At 40.1% G+C, this 19,095-nt stretch overlaps 1 protein-coding gene across 1 annotated transcript; it reads right to left on the bottom strand.

Annotated features, from left to right (window-relative positions):
• Positions 1-4,681: 4,681 nt before the first annotated feature.
• LOC131630902 (uncharacterized) lies at positions 4,682-6,511 on the bottom strand. Its single transcript, XM_058901644.1, has 2 exons — positions 5,831-6,511; positions 4,682-5,569 (listed from the first exon to the last, which is right to left on the bottom strand). Exons 1-2 carry the CDS (start codon positions 6,509-6,511, stop codon positions 4,682-4,684), a joined length of 1,569 nt encoding a protein of 522 aa, XP_058757627.1.
• Between the last annotated feature and the right edge of the window lie 12,584 nt (positions 6,512-19,095).

The raw sequence follows: 19,095 nt of genomic DNA on the forward strand, positions 1-19,095 counted from the left end.
CAGTAACATGGTACTGGGATCAAGGAGTTCCAAAGCCTAGGGCTTAGTATTGAGTTTGAGGTATGCATGACAATTGAAGTCTGATTCTTCTGAAGCTTCCAGCACTGAAGTGTGAGATCAGGGTTTATTTCCCTATGGTTGACCAAAGTGTTTCCCTCAGGGCATCGTGATTTTGCTCTGAGATCATTGTTGAACTATGGTACAGGAAGATGAACTTGAAGATTGCATTGTACTTAAGGCATCATTCGTGCTAACGCTAGTCGCTTGATACGCAAGTCTGATTTGAATTGGTGAATTGAATTGAATTGAAGGATTCATTGAAGATCAGGTTGATTAGAACTGTTCATCGAAATTTGAGGTGGATCTGAGTTCAAAGATAATTAAAGTTATTAAGTATTTGTGGGTGAGGTCTTGAGAAGCAAGTTACTTGAAACTTAACACAAATGTCATGTACAAGGATATTCAAGCGTTATGGAAAACACGTTCATTCATTCAAGAATTTTCAAGTATTTTCATACAAGATCCATCATTCAGAATCGTCAAAAGCTTATCCAAGATGCACATTATTCCTCATTCAAAATTCATTAAAAGAAAAAGTATCATGTTACAAAAGAAGGATGGCAATTATATCAATCATTACAAAGAATACTAGAAAATCAAGCTTTATCCCATTACTAGTTCAAATGTCCATTCCATTTGCAAACTACAAAAATCCAAATTCAAATTGCATTACACACATTTACAAAATTCATATGCAATACCTCTTACATCATTCAACCACCATCCTAATTACCAAAACAAAGAAAATAAATACACAATATTCCCTAAATTCCATCATAACTTCATCTTCGTCGTGATCCCGATTCATCCCTAACCTGCCTTGCCCTTTATGACGTTGTCCCGCTATTCCTTCTTCTTCAAGTTATGCCAAAACCTACACAAACCACATAAACCAAACACATCACCTTACAACCTCAGTTCAGCCACATAACAGACCTTCATAAACCATAAAAAATGCATACATATCCAATTCCCGGCATTGAGCTTACATCATATACATGTTCAGTTCAACATATGCATTTATATACAACAGTCAAAATAACCCAAACCCATACATCTCAAAAAATAGTTGATATCAATTTAGCATTACTAACATTCCCACCAATATTCAAAACCAAAATAGCATCACTCACAGAATAAACACTCCATCAGAACCACATGTTCATATGTTCAGTAGCTATAGCATCTCCAGACAATCTCAAACCACCATTTCTAACCAAATATGAACTGTGCCCTGCATTTGAAAAACAAAATTAACCATGAAATCAAACCGACACAGCCATGTACTTCATTCAAAGACCAGCATGCATACATATATTGCAGTCATAAACGATTAACCAAGGCTGAACCTAAAAACTCAGAAAATAGCCAAGCAAAAGGATAACTTCAGACTATTGGCAGCATCTTACAAAAGGTTCGGCAGTCTCATGTCACACGCCGTAACACGAATATTTCATATCAGCTCATCAGTTAATGGCACCAAGTTCAGCTCCTAACAAACCAGAGATGTCAAAATAAAAACCCTGCATCAGTTCAGAAAAACCCACCACTAATTCATTTTCTAATTGATTCCAACAAGTCGGTAACTAATCAAATCCAGCTCAGTATATCATGTGACTAACTTACAACAGACTTCAGATTTTGTAACTAACTACTTAACTGTCCTAACAGCTCTAACAGAATGCTAACAAAATCCTAACTGATTTCTAACAGGCCTGTAACAGAAAAACCAGCAGAGAAAAGAGTAATAGAAGGATAACCTCTCCTAACTAACAAAACAGAATTGCTAACTAACCTGCCAGCTCATCAAACAGAATCATAACTAACCTATAACTAACTGCAGCAATTACTAACAGCTGATAACAGAAAGAGGAGAAGAAATTACAGAGAAAATCAGAAGGACTAACCTAGGGAACTTCTATAAATGAGAACTCTGCTTCACACCTCAAGTCTCTCGATCTTTTCTCATCTCAGCCATTCTTCACAGCTCTTCCATTTTTCTTCACCTTCATTTCTCATCTTCTCCACCATTTTCACACTTCATCACCATCTTCAATTCTCTCCCATTCTCTCTCAGCTTCAACCCCCTTCAATCTTCAAGCTCTCGATTCATTCTCCATCTTCTCTAACCACCACAACCATTTCTTCACCTCATCTTCATTCTCTCTTCAACTCACCTCCATTGATTCAACAGAGTATCATCTTAATGCTACAATCTTCAGCATTCTTCATCATACAAGCTCCACACGAAAATCTTCTCCACTCACCAACAGAAAAAAAACTTCACCACCTTCAATCTCCATTGATAACCTGCAGAAAAATCACAATCAGCAAAACGGAAAATTCATCACACAGTATCCGGATTCATCCAATCTCAAGAACTCACCACAATTCTGCAGAACTTGCCATCATCTCCCTCAATTCAATCTACCATAATCTTCAACAACAACTATCATTCAACAACTTCGTTCATCATCTTGATTCTTCAATTGTGGCTCAATCTTCATCAAGCAATATCATCATCTTCGCTTCATCTTCAACTACAACGACATTATCTTTGCCTCGGCTTCTTATCGAGTCCTCGACATCATCAATCACCTTCACGCTTCGTCGACTCCACAAATAACGAGACCGCGACGTGTTCAAAGAAGAAGAATGATCGAAGAAAGTGAAATCGGAGAGGGAAGCAAGAAGAGATCGAAAGCGAGAAGGAGAAACTGAAGCGAAGAAGCCTTGCCGGGGATAGGTGGATCGCACCGTCGATTGCCTCGCCGTCGTACGCCATTTGAGAGAAGAAGAAATCCCAATCGCCACGACCAGGTAACCCTAATTCCCAAACTTCTTGCTTTTAATTTTTATTTGTTTTCATTTTATTTGTTATTAAAATCATAATAAAAAAATCTGAATAACAATGATACTGGATCAATCCCAAAACTCCTGGCCCATAGCTACACGTAGTTATTGCTAGTAAAAACGATAACAAAAAACTATTCTTGGGCTGAATCCGCTATCTGCACCCCCTGAGCCCATTGCCATTTTGGCAACACATTGTTGCAACAATAAAAATCGTTTGGGCCATACCTGGGCCCTGAGCCCTTGCTATTCAGACCAATGTATTTCATTCTGCACCCCTGTTTCTCTTCTCTCAAATACTAGAATTTATGATTTACTTAGATTTCTTCATATTTCTTCTAGGTAATAAAATGCTAATTTTTCTCCTATATTTGTAGACTTTAGTACATAGATTTTGACATATAAAAATGATCACAAAAATATTAGTTTAGGCTTTTATTTTAACTCTTGTGTTTGATTAGAATACTAATTTTGTCATATAAAAAATCATAAAAATAAATAGTATCTTTTAATTCATTTTGTACAATATTTTGAATAATTTGTTTTCATGTTTTGTGCCATATTCCCAAGTCATTCTCTTAGTCAATTTTGTATTAATTTTGTATCATGCTTACTTGTGATTTTTACTTGTAACTTCACTTGTATGTTCCCATAGATTTAGGACCTATAATCTTCATGACTTTTAGGTTAGTCTTCCCTTTTAAACACTTAGGCTAGTTATTCATTTTAGGCTAGTTTTCTCCCCTTTTTCTTTTCAACTTTAAAACATTAATAAAGGACGACGCGAATCATGCTAATGCCCTTTTTTAGTGTGAAAGAAATGATTGGGGCGTAGGCCCCGATGTATGTTCTTTCCCACTTAGCGGAAGAGAAATGATTGAGGCGTAGGCCTCAGTGTATTTCTTAACCGTTATTTAGAGAAACCATTGTGGCGTAGGCCTCGATGTGCATTCTCTAATTATTCAAAAACTGTATTTCATTTAGAGAAACGATTGTGGCGTAGGCCTCGATGTGCATTCTCTAAATATTCAAAAAAAACTCTTTTTTTATGGCATGATTCAAGTCACAAATTAAAATCCCCATAAAAAACACCAACCAAAAACACTTAAAACACTAATGAATGGTCAGATTTAACACAAAGTAAGGAAGTGATGCGAGACCTTGTAGTGGGTTCTCGTCATCATGGAATTACCCTAAAAGACACAAACCAATCTCTCTTTTTCTCCTTTCTAAGGGCACCGTTATTTCCGCTCGTACGCATCGTAGGTCGATCCCTTATGCAAGAGCGCGAACGTTAACGCCGCCCAATTAAAAAACACAAAAACAAACAGAAAATCGTGAGCCGAGCTACGGTAACTCTGATTCCTGAAAAGGATACGTAGGCAGCGGGGTAGGGCCCGTGCGAGTACAATTCTTTGTTTTCCCTACATTTTGCATTCATTTCGCATTTAGACATAGACATAGTTATACACCCTTTAGATAGAAACAAACATAGGTGGATACCATCGAGTACGATGGGCGCGAGGGGTGCTAATACCTTCCCCTTGCGTAACCGACTCCCGTACCTAGATTCTCTGGTCGCAAGACCCTGTTCTTTCCTTTGTTAGGTTTTCTAATATTCCTTTCCCTTATGAGATAAATATATTGGTGGCGACTCTGTTCATTTTTCGCGAGCGTGCGACAACAACCACTACCACTACACTACCACTACCAATTACTCCCCCTTTTTAGCCACAAAAGGAGCCAAAACATATGCAGCTCAGCAGAGCTAATGATCAGACCCATCACTGTCTTCATCACTAGAGCCACCAGGATTGTCATCACTTGAGCTACTAGTCCATTCAGCAGCATCACTACTCCCACTCTCAGCACCCTCAGCCTCTTCCTCAGCTTCTTCCTCAGCCTCTTTGTCTTCATCCATATTGTCACCACCCTTTTCACCAGCAAGATCATCATCTGTAGACTGCTCAAGACTGTGGATGAGATTTTCAAGTTTCAGCTTCCTGTTGTCCAACTCTTGACAAGTCTCTTTTAGCTCAGCAATAAGAAGAGCTTTGTTCACAGATTTGCTGGGTTGTGATGTCCCAGCAGATGTCTTGTCATCAGACCTCTGCAGCAGCTTGTAGTGAAAAGACAAAGCACTCTCCCTCTTACATACAAAATCTTTACTTTTCAGAATTCCAGGGTGTTGCTTGAGGATTATTCCACATATCAGAGATGGGAAAGCAATGGGAAGCTTGGTAGCAGAGGTACCAACATGCCTCATAGTTTGATCAAATATGTAGGTCCCATAGTCAAATTTTGTCTCGGTTCCCACAGCATATATGAATCTTCCTAGGCCAACAGCAATGGTGGAAGTGTGATTGGTAGGCACCCAGTTAGCAGCACCAATTTTGTGCAGCAATGCATACCTGACATTAAGAGAACTAGCAGACAGTTTGCTCTTTATGGGCCACTTCTTAACCTTACCACCAGTGATAACCTTGCAAACCTCATTATCAGTCACTTCAAGCTCAGGTTGAGCCTCAGCATCTCTACCTAGATATAGGTTGATAACAGCAGGGGAAAAATCTATACACTTTCTTCTAACATACACCTTATGAAAATCATCAGTTGTTCCATCACCACAATCTTGAGACAAATTCACAATAAATTCCTTCACCAGCATTTCATAACACTTTGAAAAATGAGTAACAGTTTTAATCAAACCTGCAGCCTTGATGAGCTTCATGACCTCTTAACATTCCAGAGCATCATTTGCTAATTCTCTTTCCAGAGCCAGCCTTCTTTGATAGACAAACTTCCACTGGATAGCATTTGAAGCATAGTGCAAGTAAATGTTATCCAAAGGAACATCACGAACCTTTGTGGAGGACTTTGTGACAGCAATCTTCTTCTTGGATGGGATGTCAGGGACATCACTTAAGACATCATCTTCTGGGACAGAAACACTTCTTTCCTTCCTCTTCTTCACAGTAGCCTTGCTCCCTGTGGTTGAAGGTTCAGCAAGGACCTTCTTGACCTTCTTTATAGTGACCTTCTTTTGAGGAGTAACCTGAGGTTTGGAGAAATCTTGATCACAAGCCTGTTTGCCCTTACGAGTCTTGACTCTATGAGAGATGCTAGAGATGAGTTCATCATCAGCAATGTCAATAGAATCATCCAGATCATCCAGATTCACAACATCATGCACAGTAGGACCTTCATTAGGGGTTTCTTTAGAAGCAGCAACATGAACCTCTTCAGCTTTCTCAGGCTCAAGAACTTCAGCATCTTTAGTACCAGATGTTTCAACATTAATAACTTCAGATGTCTCAACTTCTTTGGCACCTGGGTTCTTCTCATCAGTGTTATCAACCGATGTCTCAACATCACCCTGATCTTTGCTAGCATCATCTTGACCATCTTGATCATCTTTGCTGTTCTCAGAGGCAGACATCTGGGCTAGAGGAACAGATATCCCATCAACCTTGTGCCCTTCATTCAAGATTCTTGTGACAATACCTGCGATCGCATTGTGAACATAAGCAGAACCCTCTCTACCTTGAACAGAAAAGGTTTCAGGAACAGATCCCCCAGTTGATTTTCTTGCATGCATCTTTCTTGGTGGATTACGAACAGTATCGGTAGCAGGAACAGAGTTCAATGGCACAACATCCAGCACAACATCTTGATCACTCACAACATTTGGTGCCCTAGAACCTGATGCTGTTTCAGAGGTAGGAGAAGATTTCTTTGAGGGAGAACTCTGAGACATGGTGAGAGAAAGTGGAAAGCTGGGTAAGGGATTGTGAATGCAGCAACACAGAGAGATAGCGTGAGTGTGGAGGAGAGGTTTTGGAGGAATGGAAACCGTTTGGGTAACTTGTAAAAGGGGGGGGGGGGGAAATACACTTTAATGTGTAATGATATCAAAGATTTGGAGAGAGAAATATTGCTGGCCCCATACCCAATTAATTGCTATAATCCTTCACAAAGACAAATGCCTAGTTTGCTTCTTAGATTTTCAAATTGATTTGCATCCAAGGCTTTTGTGAAAATGTCAGCCAATTGAAGGTTTGTAGCAACATGTTCCAAGGCAATTATTTTATCTTCAACAAGATCTCTAATGTAATGATGTCTAATATCAATGTGCTTGGTCCTGCTATGCTGAATGGGATTCTTTGAAATGTTAATGGCACTTAAGTTGTCACAATATAATGTCATGACATCTTGTGTGACATTGTATTCTGTTAACATTTGTTTCATCCAAACAAGCTGAGAGCAGCTACTTCCTGCTGCAATGTATTCTGCCTCTGCAGTGGACAAGGACACACAATTTTGTTTCTTGCTGAACCATGAAATAAGATTATTACCCAAGAAGAAACATCCTCCTGAAGTACTTTTTCTGTCACCAACACTTCCAGCCCAATCTACATCACAATATCCAGTGAGAATAGGTTCACACCCATGAGAGTAGAGCATTCCATATTCACAAGTACCATTCACATATTTCAGGATCCTCTTGACTTGGTTGATATGGCTGATCTTAGGATCTGCTTGATACCTAGCACACACCCCAACAACAAAAGCAATATCAGGTCTACTGGCTGTGAGATACAACAGACTTCCTATCATGCTTATATATAAACTTTGATCAACACTGGTTCCCTTTTCATCTTTGGACAACTTTAAGTGAGTAGGAGCTGGTGTTCTTTTGTGAGAAGCATTTTCCATTCCAAACTTTTTAACAATGTTTTTAGCATACTTACTCTGAGAGAGAAAGATTGAGTCTTCCATCTGTTTAACTTGCAGCCCAAGAAAATAAGTTAATTCTCCAACTAGACTCATTTCAGATTCTGATTGCATCTGATCAACAAAATGTCTAGTCATCTTGTCTGACATCCCCCCAAACACAATATCATCCACATAGATTTGAGCAATCAGGATCTTTCCTCCTTCATCTTTAACAAAGAGAGTTTTATCTATTCCTCCTTTCCTGTACCCATTACCAGTAAGAAACTCAGTTAGTCTCTCACACCAAGCTCTAGGGGCTTGTTTTAGGCCATAAAGAGCTTTTCTTAGTTTGTACACATAGTCAGGATGATTTGGATCAGCAAAACCTTTAGGTTGCTCCACATAAACTTCCTCACTCAGGTATCCATTCAAGAAAGCACTCTTCACATCCATCTGATATAGTTTGAATTTTAGAATACAAGCAACTCCTAGCAGTAATCTAATTGACTCAAGTCTAGCAACTGGAGCAAAGGTTTCATCAAAGTCAATTCCTTCAACTTGAGTGTATCCTTGAGCAACTAGCCTTGCTTTGTTTCTGACAACAGTTCCCGGTTCATCTGACTTGTTCTTGTAAACCCATTTTGTTCCAATGACATTAGTACCTTTAGGTCTTGGTACCAGCTCCCATACTTCATTACTTTCAAACTGGCCTAGTTCTTCCTGCATGGCATTAATCCAGAACTCATCTGTTAAGGCTTCCTTGACATTTTTAGGTTCAATTTTTGACACAAAACAAGAGTTTGAAACTACTTCCCTTGACCTTGTAGTAATTCCACTGTTGAGATCACCTATAATAAGTTCACTAGGATGATTTTTTTGAACTCTTATTGATGGACTCTTGTTAGGAAGTTCAGTCTCAGATTCTGTGATAGTAGGACTGCAATCATCTTCTCTGGTAGATCCTTCAGCTGTAATATCCCAGAATGTTCCGACATCTTCTGTGACATCTGCTTGATTGTAGTCATCATCAACCACAACATTTATGGACTCCATTATTATTCTGGTTCTTGAGTTGAACACTCGATAGGCTCTACTATTCGTAGAGTAGCCCAGAAAGATTCCTTCATCACTCTTGGGATCCATCTTCCTTCTGTGATCTCTATCAGCAAGAATGTAACACTTACTACCAAACACATGGAAGTATTTGACAGTGGGTTTTCTTCCCTTCCAGATCTCATATAGGGTGGCAGAGGTTCCTTTTCTTAAGGTAACTCTATTATGGACATAACAAGCAGTATTCATGGCTTCAGCCCAGAAGTAGATAGGAAGATTCTTAGCATGGATCATGGCTCTGGCTGATTCTTGAATAGTTCTATTTTTTCTTTCAACAACCCCATTTTGCTGTGGAGTAATAGGGGAAGAAAATTCATGATGTATTCCTTCAGAGGAGCAGAAATCAGCAAACTTTTGATTCTCAAATTCCTTTCCATGATCACTCCTAATTCTCACAACACCATTTTCTTTTTCTCTTTGAACTCTTTGACATAGGTCCTTGAAAACATCAAACACATCTGATTTTTCTCTGATGAAATTTACCCAAGTGTATCTGGAGTAGTCATCTACCACCACATAAGCATATTTCTTTCCTCCAAGACTTTCTATTTGCATTGGTCCCATCAAGTCCATATGTAGCAGTTCAAGAACTCTGGAAGTAGTCAGATGTGTAACCTTCGGATGTGACATCCTGGTTTGTTTTCCTACCTGACATTCACCACATATTCTTCCTTCATCAATTTGTAGCTTAGGAATTCCTCTCACAGCTTCCAGAGAAATAATCCTTTTCATACCTCTTAGATGAAGGTGACCAAGTTTTTGGTGCCACGGCTTTGCTTCTTCTTCCTTAGAGCATACAGTAGAATAGCTGGATTCATGAGACACCCACAAGTAGCAGTTATCTTTGGATCTGACACCCCTCATTACTACTTCCTTTTCTTCATTAGTAACCACACACTCAGCTTTAGTGAAGTTGACTTGGTATCCTTGGTCACAGAGTTGACTGATGCTTATAAGATTAGCAGTCAGGCCTTTGACCAACAAAACACCTTCTAAATTTGGCACTCCTGAACAGTATAATTTTCCAACTCCTTTGATTTCTCCTTTAGCTCCATCACCAAAGGTTACATAACTAGTAGAATGACTCTTGATATCAACAAGCAGATTCTTGAGTCCAGTCATGTGTCTGGAACATCCACTGTCAAAATACCAGTCTTCTTTGGCTGAAACTCTAAGAGATGTATGGGCTATTAAAGCCATATTTTTAGGTTTCCATTGTTGCTTCTGGATGGGCATGATCTGCTTAGGTTTGTAGTAAGGAGCTTGATCTGGGTATCCATATAATCTGAAGCAAAAAGGCTTAATGTGTCCAAATCTCCCACAGTAATGACATCTCCATCTTTGAAACTTTCTCTTCATTTCACTTTTCTCGTGATGTTGAGTCACATGTTTTGACATCGGTTTCAACATCTCAGCTTCAGGTTTAGTTCTGCTACTATCTTGGGAATGTTTCTTTGCACCAACAAATCCTATACTAGACATATCTCCTGAACTTTTTCCAACCTGCAAAATCTCCTCCAACATATCCGTGCCACTGTTCAACATTTTTACAGATTTTGACATCTGATCAAGTTTGGATTGTAACATGATAATTTCACTATTCAGTTCAGATATAGTTTCACTAAGCCCTTTGTTATCAGCCTCCAACTGAGCTATGTATTTCTTCTGCTTTTCACCTTGTTGACACACTTCAGCACTTCTGATACACAACTTTCTGTAGGAGGTTGCCAGCTCTTCAAAGGATAGCTCATCTTCACTAGAATCTTCATCAGAATTGCAAACTCCAGTAAGGGCTGTGACATGTTTGGCTGATTCTTCTTCAAAATCACTCTCAGAATCTTCATCAGACCAGGAGACTGACAATCCTTTCTTTTGTTTCTTGAGATAAGTAGGGCATTCAGCTCTAATATGTCCATACCCTTCACATCCATGACATTGAATCCCTTTGCTGTGATTGTACTTTTCTTCTGGTTTAGCTCTTCTGCCAGAGTCATAAGATCTATTGATGTCAGATGAGATGTTCTTGGCATTAGGTCTTGGCTTCTGATCCATTCTTCTCATAATTTTGTTGAATTGTTTGCCAAGCATAGCTATAGATTCAGATAGATTCTCTTCTCTACTTTCCTCTACTTCTTCTTGAGAGTTGGACACAAAAGCTATGCTTTTGTTCTTCTTTTCAGAATTTTCACTGATTCCCATCTCAAAGGTTTGAAGAGATCCAATTAACTCTTCTACCTTCATTTTGCTGATGTCCTGTGCCTCTTCTATAGCCGTAACTTTCATATCAAATCTCTTAGGTAGGGATCTAAGAATTTTTCTCACCAGCTTTTCATCAGACATTTTCTCTCCCAAAGCTCCTGAGGTATTAGCAATATCCAGTATATTCATATGAAAATCCTTAATACTTTCATCATCCCTCATCCTTAGATTTTCAAACTTTGTAGTTAGCAGTTGAAGTCTTGACATCTTCACTTTGGAGGTGCCCTCATGAGTAGTCTTGAGGGTATCCCAGACATCTTTGGCTAGTTCACATTGGTGCACCAGTCTGAAAATATTCCTGTCAATTCCATTGAATAAAGCATTTAAGGCTTTAGAGTTGCCAAGCGCCAATGCCTCTTCATCTTTGTCCCATTCTTCCTCTGGTTTAAGAGTTTTCTTGCCATCTTTATCAGTAATAACAGGATGTTCCCATCCTTTGTTCACAGCTCTCCATGCTTTACTATCCACGGATTTCAGAAAAGCCACCATGCGAGGTTTCCAATAATTATAATTAGAACCATCCAGAATGGGTGGTCTAATCACAAATCCACCACCTTCTTTGTCCATAGTACCAGAAAATACTGTCCCTAGATCTCACCCAGTAAAAACAGGCAGGGTGCCTGCTCTGATGCCAATTGAAATTCTGGACTCAGACACGTGATGTCTAACAGGATGTCACGACATTACTATTTGAACGTTTTTACACAAAAGAACAAAGAGTAAACAGAAAAACAACACAGGAAAGTTGTTAACCCAGTTCGGTGCAAACACACCTACATCTGGGGGCTACCAAGCCAGGGAGGAAGTCCACTATAAGTAATATCAATTAAAGGTAATACAAATCAAGATTACGCCTTTCACTTAATATCTACCCAATGCAACTTCAATCTAAACAACTTAGACCAGAGATCCTACTCACTCCCCCTCAATCACAGCAGTGATGAAAACTAACCAACGAATAACAAAAGAAGACACTCTTTAAGGACTGAAGCAACTGGAAAACTCATCGAAACAAATACAATGAAGTCGCCATCGAACATCTATTTATCCTACAATAAGGAATGGAAAATATCGAAGAAAACCAAATAACAAGCAATGGTCTCAAAGAAAGGGTAAGGGTGTCTGTTACGTGAGGGGAAGGTATTAGCACCCCTCACGTCTGTGGTACTCCACAGGATCCATTCTTGCTAATTTTCTAATCTAAGGGTGTGTGTGTGTGTGTGTATCATGCTATGTGTAAAAGGAAACATGCAATGGAAGATATACAAATAAGAGGAAACATGCAAATAATAAGAAAATAAGATAAGAAGAAAAGGCCGAACAAAATAAAGGAAAAGAGAAAAGATCGCTCGCTAGGGTGTTCGTACCTTGTGCCTACGTACCTCTAGTGTGCAATGGAGAAATCAGAGCGCCGTAGTTCGGCCAAAAAAGTTTCTGTTTCTATCTCGATTCACGTCTCCTAGAGAAACGGAACCAAGCACCCTAAGGGAGCATGCAAACAAGGAGCGTCACAAAGATCCTAGCAAACATGGCATGTGAACAAGCATCACAGATAAGAACATGCGAACAGGCATCGCAAGCAAAAACAGACATGTAACAGGCATACACGAATGTGAGTGTGTGAACAGGCATCACAAGTGATAAAGCGAACAGGCATCGCAAACAACATGTAACAGGCATACATGTGCAAGTGTGAACAAGTATCACGAATAAAAATGCGAACAGGCATCGCAAACAACATGTAACAGGCATACATGTGCAGGTGTGAACAAGTATCACGAATAAAAATGCGAACAGGCATCGCAAACAACATGTAACAGGCATACATGTGCAGGTGTGTGAACAAGCATCACAAAGATATCATACGAACAGGCATCGCAGATAAGAAGATAGTGAACAAGCATCACAAAGATATCATACAATCGAGCTCCGCTCGAGAAACAAACAAAATATCGAAGTAGTAAACAATGCAAATGCACCACACAAACGAGCTCAACTCGTAAAGCAAGCAAACTACCGAAGTAGTGACCTGGGGACAGGGGAAGTGCTTTAGCTAGCGGGGAAAGCCACCCGAAGCCGCTATCAACGGGGAAAGCCACCCGAGATAGATACACTAAAGATTCTTAGCTAACGGGGAAAGCCACCCGAAGCTACTATCACAGAGGAAAGCCACTCGAGATAAACACGCCACAATCTGTTCGCTAACGGGGAAAGCCACCCGAAGCTACTGTCAACGGGGAAAGCCACCCGAGACAGGGACACCACAGACCGTTAGCTAACGGGGAAAGCCACCCGAAGCTATTGTCAACGGGGAAAGCCACCCGAGACAGGCGGAAAGTAAAAAAGAAAGAAGCAAGGAATAGTAAACAAACAAAAATAGAGCCTCTTTCGAGGGCTTGGCCAGATGAATGTCTACCCTACTTCTCATGTTATGAATGATGCGGCATGCCTACCCTACTTCTCATGGCAAGGTATGGTGCGCGAAAGAGTAAAAAGGACAAAAGGGATACCGAGCGGATAGCAAATTCGCAGTGAGCTAGCAACGCAAGTAGAACTAAGAAACTTCACGTAATCTAACATCCAGCAAAGCCAGGAGTCCAGCATAAGCGTCAAAGCGGTGCGGTGTGAAAATAAATCACAACCACTATGTGGTGCGTATCAAACACAACCACACGAGCAACCTGCAAGAAATACAATCCAGACAATACAGGAATATACATCTCAATGAATGAGAGATCGGGTGAATCGCATCGGGAATAAGTTCGTGTCTCACAAATAAAGTGGAACACGATGCAAATCAAGTCGCATCGGAAGCGAATTCGTGTCCCACAAATAAAGTGGAACACGAAGCAAGTCGAATCACAATCGAAGGCTCTCTCGAAGTACCTCGCACATCTCAACAACTGAATCAGTAATAACAAGGAAGCATGCTATAGAAAATACTAGCAATTAAGTCGTCCTAAGAAAATTCTAAAACAAAACCTAACAAGATTAAATTGTTTTTTTTATGACATTTTCAAAGAATTAGAACTAAACTATGCAACAAAAATTTAAATTCTAACAAGGAAAAGATTACATGTTTTTATTATTATTTTTATCAAGCTCAAAAGTCTAATTAAACGTAATGCTTTTCATGGCATTTTCTATCTAAAAACTAACAAAAATAAGAGATCACATGTTTTTGTATTATCTTTTAATCATGCCAAAGTCTAACAAAACTATTGAGATTATAGCATTTTTATTACTAAAAAAAAATGAAGAAAAACTAGTTCTAAAGCATGAATTAAAATGGAGTCAGAAGGTTTATTGAGTGAAAATATGGTGCAGACAGCAAGGTTAGCGCAAGGCCCAGAGATTGAGGCCCAAAGAATCATTGTTGTTGTACAATAGTTTTCCTACACAAAAATTGGGCTTCTATGGGGGTGTGAAGTGAAACTCGGTGAAGGCCCAATGAAGATTATGATCATCAGATTTTCAGATTCTTCTAAGTCCAAAATTGATCCAAGTTATTATTATTCAGATTTTGCAATATCCATTAATCATAATCAAAAACAATTAATTCCTATTAATCAAGTAAAAAAAAATTACGTTAATGACAAATTGAATTAAGAGGAAGAGGGTTAGGTTTACATGACTTGTGACAATTGGATGTAGGAAAACTCCCAGACTCCTCCCTTCTTCAACGTGAACGGCGGCGGGCAAACGGTGGCCGGAGTGCCTTTCGATTCCGGCGAAGTCCTCTTCTCCTCTCATCTCTCTATGTTCGGTTCAACTTTCTCCGATCGGAACATTCTAATCGCCGCCGCGTTTCACTCTTTCCGTTCACAATCTCTTCCCAAACATCCCCTCCGATTTCGTCTCTCTTCTTCTTCGATGACCTCATGAGCTCAAACGCAACGGCACCGTTCTCTTATGCTCACTCTCTTCTCCGATTAACATCATCTTCTGCTTCTGCTTATGATTCGAAGATTAAAGATGCGTAAAGCAGTGGATTGAGTATTGTTTCAGTAATTGTTGAATCTCGTTGCTGATTGAAGGATGAAGATGCGTGGAGATGATGACACGAAGCTTTGACGATGATGATTGTTGCGTGGATTCGTTGTGCGATGATGATATCGTTGCTATGCCTCCGAACTCGACGACGAAGAACAATCGAAGAATTGCTTCAAGAACTCAGGTGATGTTGTCTTTCCTCTTCTAAATTCCTCTGCATTCATCTGAGATTCATCACGTTGTGGTGATACTATTGTTGATTCTGCTGTAGGTTGTTGTTCACGGAATAGGATCTAGCAAGCAAAAGCGATTGTGCAGGTTCCGTGAAGGATCAATATTCGTTTTCTTTTTGTAATCGTTGACGAATCGTGAAGGTGATTGTGGTTGATGATTCGTTGAAGAACTGCTACGAGGATGATGAAGAGTTGATTCGAAGGTGATTGAAGATTCCCTATGGAGATTGTTGATTGAAGATTATGGAGAATGATGCTTCAATCGTGATTGTTGTGTTGCAGGTGAAGAAACGGCAAGCTTGTTGAAGGTGATGGTGATTGAATGTTATCGTTGCAAGATGATTGGAGAAGGTTCAATTTGCGATGAAGATTTCTGAGATTGAAAGGTTATTGTGGATTCGAGATTTTCCGATAATTTCAGTGTGATGAGGAAGATGAAGAAGGTCGAAGGTTAGAGGATGCAGGTTGTGGCTCTGAGATGTGAAGGTGGTGAATTCTTGGTGGTGAGTGAAGTTCGGTTGAAGGTTTGCTATGATGAATCGTGTTGTGTAGATTTTTCTCTGTTATTTTCTGGAGTGAGGTTGTTACGATGGAAAACCAAGAGAGATTGAAGAGGTTCTCTCATGAAGGTTCAATCGAGAGAGAAGAGTCGGCGAGAGTTTGTTACACCCTTCGTTAATTTCGTTTCTGGATTTTTTATTTATTATGGATTGATGAATTTTCCGGATCTTGTAATGGATATGTAAATATTTTGACATTGAATGGACATTTGAACTTTGATATGAATGAACTCTTTTTTTTTTATGGGCTCCTAACTTCAATTCCGATCAATTCACATGAATGGACCTTGCTTGCGTCTCACAACGTTAATCCAATTAATAAGCTTGAAATATTTTGAATTCATAGGATTAAGTAAATAGTTAAAGGAATTCTTTCACATCAATCCTCAATTCTCAATGAAATTCAATCCGCATTCTTAACGAAACCTCAGCTTAAACTCTCACATCAAGTGACTTGCATTACGAGCAACAAATATTTGAACTCATAACAACACCTTAATCACAATGACCCCGCGAACCATATCTTGTACCATGGCTAATATCTTGACTTGCATAACAAGCAATTGGAGGAAACCTTAGCACCGAAATTGTCTTAAAAACAACAAAAACTCTTTATTATTTTTCTCAATTTTTTGAGAGACGAAATAAACGTCTTTCATAACTTATAGCACAGAGAAAGAGGGCAAATTTTGGGGTGCAACAGCTGCCCCTATTCAAACTTCTTGAACCTGACGAGTGAGAAACGAAAGTTTCGAACCGTTGAGGTGGAAGGAGATTGAATATCAGAATGAACTCGAAAATTTGCGCTCTTGATCAATAGAAGATTCCAATCTTGCAATGAAGAAGGAATGTACCACCCCGCAGGCAGGGAGAAAAAACTTCAATTGATCTGGATAATAAATATGCTCCAACTTGCGATAAGAAGGAACGGGCACCCACAGGCAGGGGAAAATACTTCAAATGATCTGGGCATCAAGAGAAGGAACATCTCGACTGATCTGAGTATCAGACGTAGCAGATGTCTCCGAACTTGCATCGGGATAGATGTCTTAAGTCGATCTGGGAATCGAAGGAGATACATCGGTTGATTCGGACATCAACTGGTAATAGGTATCTCTGATCTGGGAATCATGATCTGGGAATCTGGGCAGACATCTCTTCTGATGCAATTAAATCATCAGGTAGATATTCCTACTAATCTGGGAATTAGCGGCTAGCTCCTTCGTAAGACCACGGGGATCCGGAGGCGGTTCCTTCAACTGAACTGGAAATCAGGATAGGAACAATATCTCTTCCGAACTGTGTACGCCGGGGAAAGAATGCCTTTAAACTGATCTAGACATGATGCTAGAAAATAAGTAGGACAATCTTCATCTGAAAGACAAAGTCGATCAGGCAAACATCTCCATCTGATCTGATGATATCAGTGGCTTGCTCCTTCGTAAGACCACGGGGATCCGGAGGCGGTTCCTTCAACTAATCTGAATCTGAATATTAGGATAGGAACAGATGTTTCTTCCGAACTGTGTACGCCGGGTAAAGAAAGCGTCTTCAACTGATGGTTAGGCATCAGGACTGGACAAACGAGTTTCTTCTTCTGAACGAACTAAATCGTCAGGTAGTAGATATTTCCAACTGATCTGATGTATCAGAGGGCTTGCTCCTTCGTAAGATCTTGGGAGATCCGGAGGCGGTTCCTTCAACTGAGCTGGATATCAGGATAGGAACAAATATCTTCCACCGATCTGGGGGCATCGGGAATAGGAATGTCTTTGAACTGATCTGAGCTATGCCAGAAAATAAGTAGAACAATCCTCTTCTGATTCAAAACATCAGGATAAGTGCCTGTAATGACTAGGCGAATATTGCTCTCTAGGGAGCATTTGAATCTGGATAACTTTCCCGCAGCAAGAAACAGATATGATATGATTTATGCATGATGCATGTATGAATGTGTATGGAATAACGTTTGCGATAAGGAAGACGCTACACGCTTAAAGAATGCAATGCAAATGATGCATGATTCGAACGTTGCTTAGGGAGGCAACAGATGAGCACTGAATTGCTGAAGAAGTCCTGGAGAGAGTATAGAACTCTGCGGGGAGGACAAGATGAGTGACCAGAAGTCACAAACTACGAGCTGACAGAGATGAATCAGAAATCTGCTGGAGACGATCAAATTTGGATGCGAGCTCTGGCTGGGGAATAAATCCTGCTTGGGGATATGATCATCCCAATTAACTGCATGGGGAATACCCTAGCAACTTCATTGGAGAAGCAAATTCTCGACACTCTGGGGATGTGGAGATAAGGGCAAGTCATGGAGACAACTCTGATGGGGAGTGACCAACTTGCTTGTGTAGCACGCATTCCGCTGGGGAAATCCTTGACGGAAACAGATTCTGCTGAGGATGCATGTGAATCTCTGCTGAGGAAAGACTCAGTGGGGAAGATGAATACTTCTACATAATGGTCCACTGAGGAGATGAGAAATCCGCTGGGGATAAGGAACTTAACATAAGAACCTTTTATTATGGCAACTCCACTGGGGAATAAGATGACTCTCCTGGGGAAAACAATTCCATCTGTTGGAGAGAGATGCTCTACTGGGGAAAATGAGGCATTTGGGCAAGGAACCTCATTGAGAGCTTGTCGGGGAATCAGATACCACTCAATCATGATTCAACTGGGGAGAATACACTCCACTGGGGAATGAGGCTTCTGAAGCACGGAGATTGCATTGAAATGTGCTTTGTTGAGGAGATGAGGGTCTCGAAGCAAAGAAAACCTCATTTGAATGTACTCAGCCGGGGAATGAGAATCTCTCACTTGGCTGGATCCGCCGACGTGTTGACGTGGTGTGCTCGAAAGGATGTACTGACGAGATATACAGATGGAAATGCCCCAGGATATAGCATGACGTCTTTAAGGGGATCCTCACATGGCAGAGGATAGTGATGCTCACCCATAATGGGCAAATGCAAGAGCAAACAGATTTTCAGACATCTGGGCTTGAAACTTTCCAACCAAGCAATGGATTCAATGAGTTGATAGGCAAGCAGTGATTAGAATACCAAACAAGTATCGGTCAGAGTAACAAACAAGCATTGGTTCTCCGAGAGAAAGCCACCAGGAAGTGGGCTTAAGAGGTCAAGCGATAGACTTCAAAAGAGTCCAAAAAGGCATTGGCTTTCATAGTGTTCTGCATATTCGTGTTGGTTGTAAGAATGCCAACAAGTATTGGACTTTCAGCTTCTAACTGCTGAGGATGACGACCCTGACGGTTCTCAAGTCCATAAGTTGTTTAG

The sequence above is a fragment of the Vicia villosa genome, unplaced genomic scaffold, assembly GCF_029867415.1.
Source record: "Vicia villosa cultivar HV-30 ecotype Madison, WI unplaced genomic scaffold, Vvil1.0 ctg.000747F_1_1, whole genome shotgun sequence".
In the NCBI taxonomy this organism is placed as follows: Eukaryota; Viridiplantae; Streptophyta; class Magnoliopsida; order Fabales; family Fabaceae; genus Vicia; species Vicia villosa.